Source organism: Dendropsophus ebraccatus, chromosome 14 (assembly GCF_027789765.1).
Source record: "Dendropsophus ebraccatus isolate aDenEbr1 chromosome 14, aDenEbr1.pat, whole genome shotgun sequence".
Taxonomy (NCBI): Eukaryota; Metazoa; Chordata; class Amphibia; order Anura; family Hylidae; genus Dendropsophus; species Dendropsophus ebraccatus.
In genome coordinates this window covers 66,976,098-66,990,021 of record NC_091467.1, presented here as the reverse complement: position 1 = coordinate 66,990,021, position 13,924 = coordinate 66,976,098, and the positions used below count along the sequence as shown (strand labels likewise).

The 13,924-nt window shown below is 47.0% G+C and overlaps 1 protein-coding gene across 1 annotated transcript in view; it reads left to right on the top strand.

The window, feature by feature from the left end:
- The window catches only part of USP43 (ubiquitin specific peptidase 43), a 41,362-nt gene extending 28,699 nt beyond the window's left edge, over window positions 1-12,663 (top strand). Inside the window, exons 7-15 of the mRNA XM_069952925.1 lie at window positions 988-1,144; window positions 1,881-1,992; window positions 2,086-2,189; window positions 2,598-2,675; window positions 9,125-9,251; window positions 9,335-9,683; window positions 9,773-9,931; window positions 10,186-10,341; window positions 10,430-12,663. Of these exons, the coding sequence (XP_069809026.1) occupies window positions 988-1,144; window positions 1,881-1,992; window positions 2,086-2,189; window positions 2,598-2,675; window positions 9,125-9,251; window positions 9,335-9,683; window positions 9,773-9,931; window positions 10,186-10,341; window positions 10,430-11,397 (2,210 nt within the window). The 3' untranslated portion in view covers window positions 11,398-12,663. The remainder of the gene's footprint in view (window positions 1-987; window positions 1,145-1,880; window positions 1,993-2,085; window positions 2,190-2,597; window positions 2,676-9,124; window positions 9,252-9,334; window positions 9,684-9,772; window positions 9,932-10,185; window positions 10,342-10,429) is intronic.
- Window positions 12,664-13,924: the final 1,261 nt, after the last annotated feature.

Sequence of the window (13,924 nt, the reverse complement as noted above, 5' to 3'; positions counted from 1 at the left end):
AGATGGCCCCTCTTTCCCCCCACCCTCATAGATGGCCCCTCCTTCCCCCCACCCTCATAGATGGCCCCCTCCTTCCCCCCACCCTCATAGATGGCCCCCTCCTTCCCCCCACCCTCATAGATGGCCCCCCTCTTTCCCCCCACCCTCATAAATGGCCCCCTCTTCCCCCCACCCTCATAAATGGCCCCCTCTTCCCCCCACCCTCATAGATGCCCCCCTCCTTCTCCCCCACCCTCATAGATGCCCCCCTCCTTCCCCCCCACCCTCATAGATGGCCCCCTCTTTCCCCCCACCCTCATAGATGGCCCCCTCTTTCCCCCCCCCCTCATAGATGGCCCCCTCTTTCCCCCCACCCTCATAGATGGCCCCCTCCTTTCCCCCCACCCTCATAGATGGCCCCCTCCTTTCCCCCCACCCTCATAGATGCCCCCCCCCTTCCCCCCCACCCTCATAGATGGCCCCCTCCTTTCCCCCCACCCTCATAGATGGCCCCCTCCTTTCCCCCCACCCTCATAGATGCCCCCCTCCTTTCCCCCCACCCGTACAGGCTGATAAAAAAAAAAAAACTTAACTCACCTGACATCGCGCTCCCACGTTGATTCTCACTCCTTCTGGTCTGTCCCCGACTGCTGCGCGGCTGCCGGGGGTGTCGCGTCTTATCCCCGGCAGCGCGCGCATCCCAGAACTCCCTGCGCGCCGGAACCGGAAGTCAGGGCCCAAGGCGCGCAGGGAGTTCTGGGATGCGCGCGCTGCCGGGGGTAAGACGCGACACCCCCGGCAGCCGCGCAGCAGCCGGGGGAAGACGGAGCCCGACTCTTGTGACCGCAAGCAAAACAATGCTTGCGGTCACAAGAGTGATTGATCGGGGGGCCCCGCGGGCCCCCCTTGTGGCGGGCCCGGTCGCGGCGGCGACCCCCGCGACCACGGTGGCTACGCCACTGTATACAGGGGATTCTGTTACTGTATGAAATCCCTTCTGTCTTGCAGGGTATCCTCACAGTCTTCCTTCCTCCCCTCGCTGCTTCGATCAAGAAGGTCCAAAGTTACCTGGAGGAGGATCCGTCTCATCCGAGTACCTGGCGTCAAGTTCTAAACTACTTCTACTTCTGTGCAATTTGGAAAGTGATAATCAACAAGTAGTTAGGTACGTCTGCATCATTTAAAGGGATAGTCCATTTGTGGCTTTTTTTTTGTGTTGAACTACTTTAATTTACTGCAGATCGCTAAGGGTCCTATTCCACCGGACGATTATCGTTCAGATTGTCGTTAAATCGTTCGAATCTAAACGATAATCGTTCGTTGAAATGCAGTTAATGATTAACGACCGAACGAGAAATCGTTGATCGCTTTATAAGACCTGGGCCTATTTTTATCGTTGCTCGTTCGCAAAACGTTAGCAAATTGTTCGCATTGAATAAGACATCGTTCGGTCGTTCGCAATAGATACGAACGGTATAGCGAAGAAATAGCGAAGAAAAAACTATCGCAATTACGATCATAAGTAACGATTATCGTTCCATGGAAATGAGTGAACGTTTTCAGGTCCTTCGCAATAGCGGTCGTTTGAGATCGTTAATGATTATGCAAACAATAATTGTCCGGTGGAGGTCACTGTGTCACATCTTGTATTATACTCCAGAGCTGCACTCACTATTCTGCTGGTGGGGTCACTGTGTACATACATTACATTACTGATCCTGAGTTACATCCTGTATTATACTCCAGAGCTGCACTCACTATTCTGCTGGTGGGGTCACTGTGTACATACATTACATTACTGATCCTGAGTTACATCCTGTATTATACTCCAGAGCTGCACTCACTATTCTGCTGGTGGGGTCATTGTGTACATACATTAATCTTTGTCTTGCTTTGCTCAGGTTTGGACCTCCGCTGATATTACGGGAGGACAGGGCAGTTTTTTGGGATCAACTGCAGCAAAGCATCTTGGGAAAGACTCGCTATTTGATGAGGAGCGACACTCACCTTCCTGTATGTATACAGAGACTGTGAAGCTTCGGGGGATTCCGGCTACAATAATAACCTGTTGCTGCTATAACATTTACACCTTTTCTCTCCCTATAGACTGGAGGAGTGATTTTCCATATTCGAGTACTGGGGGCGCCAGCGAGCAGCTGCTATTTGTCTTCAAAGGATGCCCGACCTCTTCAGCACCCGTCTGTGAGCAGGTTAGTAGAACATACTTACCATCCAGTCCCCCTAAAAAGTGTCTGCACCCCAATGTAACAGTGTTCTCTAACATGTGACTACCTAGCTGTTGCAAAACTACAACTCCCATTATGTCCTGACAGCCTTCGGCTGTCAGGGCATGATGGAAATTGTAGTTTTGCAACCGCTTAACTAAGCCCTGTTGTACAATATTGTAGGAGATATAGGATAGTATTGGCACTTGAAGGGTTACTTGCAGCCTGTCCTTTCAGCGACTGCCACCTGGTGGCTGTTTTGGGTATTGCATGGGAATTACAGAAAAGATTGTGTTGCCAAGAACCACTATGGCTGCCGCTATAACAATAAGAAATAATAGTAAACTTGCACCAGGCAAAGGTCCCATTACCCCCTTTTTATTATTTTAATAGGGCTTTGCAACTCTGCGGCACCGGAGGACCACCCCACGTAAAGCTGGCTATAGAATGGGACCCTAAAATCAAAGAGAGGTATGTAAGGGCATTAGTGCACATATATACTAATATTTATACATATATACAGACAGAAGCTAGGTGGCCTTTTACCCCCTGACCTGTCCCTGCATACATATGCATTCATATATACATGTGTACATACATACATGCATACACACAGGAGTGGGACTGACTACTACCCCCTGACCTGTCTCTGCATACATATGCATTCATATATACATACATAGATAGATAGATGTATACATACATACATACACACAGGAGTTGGACCCACTACTACCCCCTGACCTGCTGTCCCTGCATACATATGTATTCATATATACAAATACATAGATAGATGTGTACATACATACATAAATACATACATACATACATACATACATACATACTGTGGGAGGATTTGCTCAGTAGAGTGCAGGATTGCAGTGTGAACAGCAGTCAACAGGCTCAAACAAATGAAGTCCAAGTACAGGCTTTGCCTGCGTTTATTCTCCAATACAAGAAAACAAATAAACAGCCTTGGCTTTAGGCATAACACAAAATAAACTCTGCTTGTCCAGCACTAACTAAACAGAAGACGGCCCTGTCTATACGCTACGACTAGCTGCAGTCGCACGAACATAACATTGTATACAGTCCAGTGTTTTACCTTGGTCAGGTATATGGCTTCTCCTGAGGCTGCAGCCTTCCAGCTCACTCAGCTGCACCCAGCCTCACTCTGTCCATGGCTCTGCAACACTATATGAAGCTGCTGATGATCCAGTCTCAGCACCTGTGGCGTCTGATGCCAAACAATATCTGGAGTGGAGGAAGTGGAATGGATAGCCCCACTACCAAGCCTGCCATCCATTCCTACAAACCAGGCCCAAACACACTTTATCAATACATCCCCAGCAACTACCTTTGCTGGAGATCACACCACATCCCTGGTTTTTCCATGTCTCAGATTCCCTCAGTCCTAGTAGGTGTAATAGCTGAATACAGGTGAAACATAGCGACCATCCAGGATTAACCCCTTCAGTGTCTCACATACCCTCCCCCTCTGTTCGAACCTGTGGGGGCGAACACCTTTAGCCAACAAACAGTGGGTTCTAGACAATGCATCAGCATTCCCTTGTAGTTTACCAGCCCTGTGCTCTACGGTAAACTTAAAGTTCTGCAGTGTGAGAAACCACCTTGTTACCCGTGCATTTCTCTCTTTAGTCTGGCTCATCCAGGTGAGAGGGGAATGGTCTGTTACCAACCTGAAGTGTCGACCCAGCAGGTAATATCTCAAGGACTCTAGCGCCCACTTTATCGCCAGACACTCACATTCAACGATGCTGTAATTTCTCTCTGCGGGTGTAAGCTTCCTACTAAGATAGGTGACTGGGTGCTCCTCACCCCCAACCTCTTGGGACAGGACGGCCCCTAAACCCACATCAGAAGCATCTGTCTGTACCACAAACATTTTGGTGAAGTCAGGAGTAATTAGGACTGGTTCTCTGCAGAGGACTGACTTCAACTTTTGGAACGCCCGCTCAGCCTCTTCACTCCACTTTACCATAATGGATCTACTTCCCTTGGTTAGATCTGTCAGGGGAGCTGCAATGGTGGCAAAGTTAGGGATGAATCTGCGGTAGTAGCCCACAATACCTAAAAAAGCTCTCACCTGCTTCTTAGTGACTGGCTGGGGCCAGGTTTGGATTGCTTCTACTTTATTAACTTGGGGCTTTATGACACCTCTTCCTATAATGTACCCCAGATAACGTGCCTCCTCCAAACCCAACGCACACTTTTTAGGGTTGGCCGTCAACCCTGCAGCCCTGAGGGAATCAATTACAGCCTGTACCTTTGCCAAGTGACTTTCCCAATCATCACTAAAAATAATGATGTCGTCTAGATATGCGGACGCATATCTACGGTGAGGTTTCAAGACAACATCCATTAATCTTTGGAAAGTAGCAGGAGCCCCATGTAGCCCAAAGGGAAGACAGACATACTGAAAAAGACCATCAGGGGTAACAAAAGCAGTCTTCTCTTTGGCACTGTCAGTGAGTGGTACCTGCCAATACCCTTTAGTCAAGTCTAATGTAGAGAAAAACCTAGCATGTCCCAGTCTCTCTATCAGTTCATCAACCCGTGGCATCGGGTAAGAGTCAAACTTTGAGACCTCATTCAGCTTTCTGAAGTCAATGCAGAACCTCAGTGTCCCATCTGGTTTAGGAATCAGGACAATGGGACTTGACCAATCACTTTTTGACTCTTCAATAACCCCAAGGTCCAACATCTTTCGGACCTCTTCTGATATGGCATGTCTACGAGCCTCGGGTACTCTGTACGGTTTCAAATGGACCCGTACCTGTGGCTCAGTTACAATGTCGTGTTTGATTACTGATGTACGCCCAGGGACTTCCGAAAACACATCTCTGTTTCTAAGCACAAACTCTTTTGTTTCCTGCATTTGCACCTTAGACAGGGTCTCTGAGATACGCACCTCGGGTTCCTTCTCACTAGGGGTGTTCACCCCAGACTTTACTGAAACACCCCTATTTAGCACACCCATAGCTGAAAGAGATTCCCTATCTTTCCAGGGTTTGAGCAAGTTCACATGGTATATCTGCTCAAGCTTTCTCCTGCCAGGCTGGTACACTTTGTAATTGACCTCCCCCATTCTCTCAATTACCTCATAGGGCCCTTGCCACTTAGCCAGAAACTTACTTTCTACAGTGGGTACCAATACCAACACTCTGTCACCCGGGTTAAAGGTCCTGACTTTAGCTGCCCTGTTATAGACCCGACTCTGTGCCTCTTGTGCCTGCTCTAAGTGGTCCTTCACTATGGGCATGACCGCTGCTATTCTGTCCTGCATCAGGGTAATGTGCTCTATGACACTTTTGTAGGGGGTGTGTTCATTTTCCCAGGTTTCTTTGGCGATGTCAAGAAGGCCATGTGGGTGTCTGCCATACACTAGTTCGAACGGGGAAAACCCTGTGGAAGACTGAGGTACCTCACGGATTGCAAACATCAAATATGGTAACAAACAATCCCAGTCCTTCCCATCCTTGCTGACCACCCTTTTTAACATGCCCTTCAAGGTTTTGTTAAATCTTTCCACCAGGCCATCAGTCTGGGGATGATACACTGATGTACGCAGATGCTTAATTTTTAGTAGCTTACACATCTCCTTCATGATCTTTGACATAAATGGCGTCCCCTGGTCCGTGAGGATCTCCTTGGGTATGCCTGTACGGGAAAACATATGGAATAGCTCCCTGGCAATAAGTTTCGAGGAGGTGTTTCGCAAGGGTACCGCCTCAGGATACCGTGTGGCATAGTCTAACACAACCAATATATACTGATGCCCCCTTGCAGACTTCACTACTGGGCCCACTAGATCCATAGCGATCCTGTCAAAAGGTACCTCTATAATCGGTAGGGGTACCAAAGGACTCCTAAAATGAGACATGGGGGCAGTTAGCTGACACACAGGACATGAGCCACAGTATCTTTTAACATCCTCATGTATCCCGGGCCAATAGAACCTTTGCAAGACCCGTTCTCTGGTCTTTTCACACCCCAGGTGACCACCTAGCACATGTTTATGAGCCAGCTCTAAGAATACACGGCGATATGGTTGGGGTACAACTAGCTGTTCCAGCTCCTCCCCTCTTACCTTATCTATTCTGTACAGTAGGTCATTGTTAGTAGCCATGTAAGGGTATTCCTTATTTTCCCCTGGGACTTGAGATACACCATTTATCCTTTTTACATTTTCCCGGGCCCTTAGCAATGTGGGATCACTAAGTTGAGCGGTCCCAAAATTGTCACGTGATACCTCTAGTTCTGGCATGTCCAGAACTTCCTCCTCATTCTGAGTGTCACCAGCCAGTACAGCTAGGGGAAGACTGTCATCTCCACTTGGGGTCACCCCTACAGCTGGTACCTCATTATCTGGGTCATATGGTTCGGGGGTTACTCCCTGACACACATTATTACCATCAACATTAATATTTTCAGCAGACCATGTGTGCCTTCCCCTCCACAGGTCCCAAAATAACGGAAAGTCCCTTCCAAGTATCACCTTATGTATAAGAGATTTAACAACCCCCACTTCATGTGTAGTTGTACCACAAGGTGTGTCTATGCAAATAGTAGCAGTGGGGTATTCCCGAGTGTCCCCGTGTATGCATAGTACCCCAACTTTCCTTCCACTGTAGGCCCCCGAATTGACCAAAGTTCCATGCACTAGTGTCACAAGACTTCCAGAGTCCAGCAGAGCCGGGAAGGGATATCCCCCAATGCACACAGTGCACATCTGTGGCTCAGTCTCGGTTATAGTCTCTGCGGCCAGAACGGGGTGTGCATATAGGGAGACACGTCTGGAGGCGGTGCAGTCCATGGGCTCGGTGGTAAGAGGACAGTGAGCGGCTATGTGACCCCAGTCATGGCACCGCCAACATTGTATGCGGCCTTGGTCTCGAGACCCACGTTGTGGCCCAACCGCTGACTCACCCTCTGAGCCACCTCCCTTTACAACTCGACTCCCACCGGCAGTAAATGGAGCAGTCTTACCAGTTCCTTTGGCCGACTTGGTCTCCTTGGCACTGCTGCGGCTGGTAGAGGTCTGTAGCAGCTCCTCTGTGGCACGATACCTCTCCACTAAGTTCACCAGCTGGTCTGCATCAGTAGGGCCCGCTTGTCCAACCCAGCGCTGTATCCTAGGCGGCAAGGAACGGTTGAACTTATCCAGGACAACCCTCTCGACCACCTGTGCTGTAGTACACTTTTCTGGCTGTAGCCACTTTGTCACTAGGTGGATCAGGTCATGCATCTGGGACCGTGGGGGTAGGCTTTCTGAGAAAGTCCAGGTGTGCACTCGGCCTGCACGCACCTGCATGGTTACCCCCAGCCGAGCAAGGATCTCTGCCTTTAGCTTGGTGTAGTCCCGAGAGTCAAGCTCATTCAGGTCATAGTAGGCCTTTTGTGATTCGCCTGTGAGGAAAGGTGCCACGACATCTGCCCACTGGTCCATGGGTAGTCTTTCACGCTCAGCAACTCTCTCATAGATGGTGAGATATGCTTCTACGTCATCTGTAGGAGTCATCTTTTGCAGCGCAGCTTGCACTGTGGCCCTCACGGATGGTTGCACTCCTCGGGCTCCTTGCATATTTGTGTTTTGCCCCTCAGCAGTTGCAGTCCGCTGTGCAGTTATTGCAGTTATCCATCAGTAGGCGATTCGTCTCCTGCTGTTGTACATTAGCCTGGGCCTGTATTTGCTGCTGCTGCTGCAGGGCTTGAGCCTGTGCTTGCTGCTGCTGCTGCATGGCCTGAATGATTGCTTTAGTCTCCTCTCGCTGTTGGAGATTAGTTTCTTTTTGCTGCAGATTGGCTTGGATCATTTGTTTGACCAGGTCCTCCATTGCAGTAGTCTTTTTATGCAGTTCACCTGCAGCTTTCACCCAGGACATACACAGGTCACAAAATAAGTCTTTATAGTGTGTCTCTCTTTAAGACTGCGGTTTTTTTTTTCACTGCCCGCTCCGAAGCACCATATGTGGGAGGATTTGCTCAGTAGAGTGCAGGATTGCAGTGTGAACAGCAGTCAACAGGCTCAAACGAATGAAGTCCAAGTACAGGCTTTGCCTGCGTTTATTCTCCAATACAAGAAAACAAATAAACAGCCTTGGCTTTAGGCATAACACAAAATAAACTCTGCTTGTCCAGCACTAACTAAACAGAAGACGGCCCTGTCTATACGCTACGACTCGCTGCAGTCACACGAACATAACATTGTATACAGTCCAGTGTTTTACCTTGGTCAGGTATATGGCTTCTCCTGAGGCTGCAGCCTTCCAGCTCACTCAGCTGCACCCAGCCTCTCTCTGTCCATGGCTCTGCAAAACTTTATGAAGCTGCTGATGATCCAGTCTCAGCACCTGTGGCGTCTGATGCCAAACAATATCTGGAGTGGAGGAAGTGGAATGGATAGCCCCACTACCAAGCCTGCCATCCATTCCTAAAAACCAGGCCCAAACACACGTTATCAATACATCCCCAGCAACTACCTTTGCTGGGGATCACACCACATCCCTGGTTTTTCCATGTCTCAGATTCCCTCAGTCCTAGTAGGTGTAATAGCTGAACACAGGCGAAACATAGCGACCATCCAGGATTAACCCCTTCAGTGTCTCACAATACATACATGCATACACACAGAAGTGGGACTCACTACTACCCCCTGACCTGTCCCTGCATATGCATTCATATATACATAGATAGATAGATGCATACACACAGGAGTGGGACCCACTACCACCCCTTGATCTGGTCACAAGCATGCAGTCGTCCTTTCATTTCCATGCATAGATACAAATTCATAGGTGCTTGTATATATAATGCTACACACATGGACTATACATGGTGATACATAAACCTAAGTGTCGGCACAGATTGGCTTACCCCATTGTATGACTCTCTTGAAGATTATTTGGGAACATACAGGAAGAAGTGGTTCAGGATGATGAATCTGTTCGGAGCCAACAGCTGGACCACCAGCAGCAGACGTGCACCCTGGACGAGTGCTTCCAGCTGTATACCAAGGAAGAACAGGTAAGGGGCAGCCTATACGTACATCCACTATGTAGTGTTACATAACGTCACATCTTGACCCTGGTGTCACGTTTCTTCCACAGTTGGCACCTGATGATGCCTGGAGGTGCCCCCACTGTAAGGTACTGCAGCAAGGTACAGTCAAACTAAGCCTATGGACCCTCCCAGACATTCTCATCATCCACCTTAAGAGGTTCCGGCAGGTTGGTGGCCGCAGGAACAAGTTGTCTACTCTAGTCAAGTTCCCCTTGGTTGGGATGGATATGGCACCACACGTGGTTAAGAGGAGCCAGGGGAACAAACGCTCCTTAGGGCCATGGTCAGCATGGAAGCAGCCTCCATACCAGCTGGACAACGCTCACCTGGATGTACAGTATGACTTGTATGCAGTGTGTAACCACCATGGAAGCCTACAAGGAGGTCACTACACAGGTGGGTCACAAAGCTTTCCTGATGTCTCTGAAATCACCGGGTGCAGGTGATATATCACTGAGTATATATATATTCTCTTCTGCCCTCAGCCTACTGCAGGAACTCTGTGGATGCCCGCTGGTACAGCTACGATGACAGTAATGTAGACCATGTTCTTGAGGAGGACGTCTGCACTCGGGGGGCCTATCTCCTGTTCTATCAAAAGAGGAACGCCATTCCAGCTTGGTCTGCCAGCAGCTCGGTTAAAGGTACAGTCCACAATTTTTTGGTATCATCTTGTCTCATTGTGGTCACTAGGACTTGTTCCTGGCCAGGAGGGAGGAGATGTTGGCTAGTTGGTCCTCCATCCATGCCATCATCTAGTAATCTTGGGATATGTAAAATTTGTACTTCCAAAACGAGCATGGCGGGCATCTCTGGGCTCCCGGGGATCTTGCGATTAGGAAGTAGATTTAGTGAGTTTTAAGTATAGAGATTTACTAATATCTGGATGTATCTTCAGGTTCCACAAGCTCGGCCATGTCCGATCACTGGGTCTTAAGGCTTAATGAAAGCAAAAGAGAAAGTCTAGTGTCTCGGGCAACCACTGTCTGCTCGCCACTGCCGCAAATACCAGACTCCCCCATCTTCCTGGAGAAAGAAATTAGCATGGAGAAAGGTATGGATGTCTTCTAGTAGAAGAGTTTAGGTACAAGCTTACTTGACACGTTCACGTTTCTTATGTATTCCACCTATTTTTTCTGTAGGGTCGAAGTCTTTTATCCGAGGAGCGAAAGGTCGCAGTGTAAGTTTAAGACTGCCCTCAGCTTCTAAACTAAAGCTGAGCATCAGTAAAGCCATGCCGCTCAGGTGGTCATTTGGTGCTAAGGATAAGAAGAAGCCTGAGACTGGCGAGCTGGTGGAATACTTGGAATCGGGAAGACGACCAAAGTACACCAATGAGCCCATTGTGCCCGTGCAGACTAACGCAGAAAAGTCAGCCAATGGAACTCCCCCAAACCTAAGCCATTCAAGTAGCCATGGTGCCAATGGAACCAACTCTACAGGTGGACAGTCTAGAGCATCTTCAAGGTTGGACATTTTAAGGGGTAAGCCAAAAGAGAAGCTTTCCCACCAGGAGGAGGGGTCTACACAGTCCCAAAGCAACGACAGGACCTCAGCTGGTGACGGCCCAGTGCGTATGAATGGCTCAGCACCACATAATGCTGTAAAAGTCAAACCACCTTCAAGTCAGAAGGGAGACCTCAACCAAAGACCCCCTACAAAGGTTGGTGATAACCTTAAAGCGAAACCCTCTGAAGGAGAGTCAGATGGGAAGTCAACCAAATTGAGGACAGGTTTACTAAAAAAAGAGCCAAGGAGACAAAGTAGTTCTGAGACCCCTACCCCACCCGAGCTCCATAACGGTATCTCACGGACTTCTCTATCCAACGGGGTTGTGGTGGCCGATGGTAGAACTAGCGGGACAATGCCTCGGAAACAGAGAGAGGATCTCTCCAATAAATCTAAACTAGACATTAGACGAGCGCATAGTTCTAGTAACGTACAGACAAAAGCAGAATGGTCTATGAAGAGGTCCGCTTCCCTCTACAGAAATGGCAGTGCCCCTCATCAACCTACAGGACAGATGGCCGTAGCGAAGGCTCCTTCTAGTTTGAAATACCAAACGTCCTCACTTGGCAGGAAGAAAACTGTGCCTGAGTCTAGCTTCTGAGGACTTCTCACATCTCATGGGTCTTCTGGCCATTTCAGGCCAAAATATTGGTGCCCCTACGACCTGCTCAAAAGCGTACTATAACGCCATATTGTATAGGACTATGTACTAATATTTTTTAAAGTGCCATAAGTGAGTCATCGAGCAGCTCTTCCATGGTTCATGTCAACCTGTAAGCCATCTCCTTCCTTTCCTTATGCAGCATGGAGGTAGTTGTATAAGACTTGGGTGACCTGCTGGTTTGTTGTAGGCCGTAAGTGTAAGAATGAAGGTCCTACCTCAAAACTCTCACATTATAGTCTCTTGGTGGTCTCCACCACTGAGCTCTTCCATCTTCTGCCCATTGAGTGGGAAGGCGTTCAGCTGGACTCGTCACCCCATTGGGTTGCTTAGTTGTTCAAAGGCTTATTATATGTATTAGTCCATTGGCCTAAAACTTACCCCATGACCAATAGGGTGGGTCTTCTGTTACGGTAATTCGCATGGGAAGCAGGGAAGATTTACGGCTATGGATGCCCTATAGACCTTTATCTCATATATACTGAAGCTCAGGGAACCCAATGAAAAACTAGTGTCCTCTTACATGGTGTCCCCTTGGGGCCCCTAATCGCAATGATCAGCACCTTCTAAAGCTTTGCTCTAGGTTTCAGACTGTGGCATTATATGGCCTGTTAATACAAAGGTTCCGCCCCCGAGGAACCAACCTATGATTTTTGGATGTCACTTGCAATAATGGGCCAAAGTCATTGGCCGAAGAACGCCCATGTGCAGACAATTTATTAAAATAATAAAGTGTAAATTAAAATGCAAAAATGTATATATATATTTTGTGAATTCTCAGCCTATATTACAAATAGACGGGATACATGACACTGATGTAAATATTCTGTTTTTATGGGGGGAAAAAAAACTAATGAGGAGATGAGGACCCTAAACAGACGAGTTAATATTTTTGGGGTGTTCTCTATGTTTTTATAAATAAAGTTACCTCAGAGGATCACATTGTAACACGTTATATATATATATACAATAAATATATATATTATTATAATCTGTGGGAGCAGATTTCTTGGACTGCGGTCCCCAGGACAGGACTGTTTTTAACAAGCTTTCTATTTCAAGCCATTTTTATTTGTAATGGCAAAAAAAAAAAAAAATCCTTTAAAAAAAATGTACTCCCGCCTACTTTAAAGGGGTACTCCAGCGAAAATCTTTTTCTTTCAAATCAACTGGTTTCAGAAAAATATATAGATTTGTAATTTACTTCTATTTAAAAATCTCCAGTCTTCCAGTACTTATCAGCTGCTGGATATCCTGCAGGAAGTGGTGTATTCTTTCCAGTCTGACACAGTGCTCTCTGCTGCCACCTCTGTCCATGTCAGGAACTGTCCAGATCAGGAGAGGTTTTCTATGTGGATTTTCTACTACTCTGGACAGTTCCTGACATGGGCAGAGGGGGCAGCAGAGAGCAGTGTGTCAGACTAGAAAGAAAATACCACTTCCTGTAGGACATACAGCAGCTGATAAGTACTGGTAGACAGGAGATTTTTAAATAGAAGTAAATCATCTATTTAACTTTCTGAAACCAGTTGATTTGAAAGAAAAAGATTTTTGTTGGATAACCCTTTTAAAGGGTGTGTACACTTTTGCAACCACTTGATTATTGCTCTAATGCAGTATTTCTGAACCTGTTTTTCTCACGCTATTGAACCACAGGTTGAAGAACATTGCTTAAACACATCAGAAATGAACAGAAATGTCACAAATAGCTGTTTTGTGTATACAGTTTCTATGTGTATCCATGGTTACAGAATACAAACAAACACGGTGTAGTCTAATCGTACAGTCACACACCACTCAACCTGCCCTCACTTCTTCTTGCTCACCTGCTGAATGTTAGAAAGAAGTAGGAGACATACAATGGAGTGTGACAGGAGGATCAGACTACACTGGCTTTGTTTGTAGTCTGTAACCATGACGACACAGCAGAACATGCCATATTTATCACAATGGCTCAGGATGTTTGATTTTGATGTGTCTAGTCTAAGTTTAGTCCACCTCTGGGCTGAACTTTATTAAGACAGTTCTTGCAATAGTAAATCTGGGGCACTGTTTGCAAAAGTATACACACCCTTTAATAAATGTATATTTTAGAATATTCTGCAGAAATGTAATATGATGGCCTATAATATTTAATGTATTTCTCAGGAAAAGCTATGATATCTGCACACTGTAAAGTTCTGTTAATCTGGCATTTTAAAAATTCTAAAACAGATTCCAAAAAATAATTCCGTAATTTTCATCAAATTCTGGATTAAAAGAAGTCTTCTGTGGCCTATGTAAATAAATGAAGGAACAATGTAAATCTGTACAGTGTCGCACTTAATCTGAATTTTAATCCGCCTCAGGTTTTCAAAAAAAAAGGCTGAGAAAAGAAATTCTCAACGTTTGCACTGAATCCAAAGGGATTATCCCCTCGAAGGAATTTATAGAATAATTATGATGTTATTTTATGTGAATATTCAAT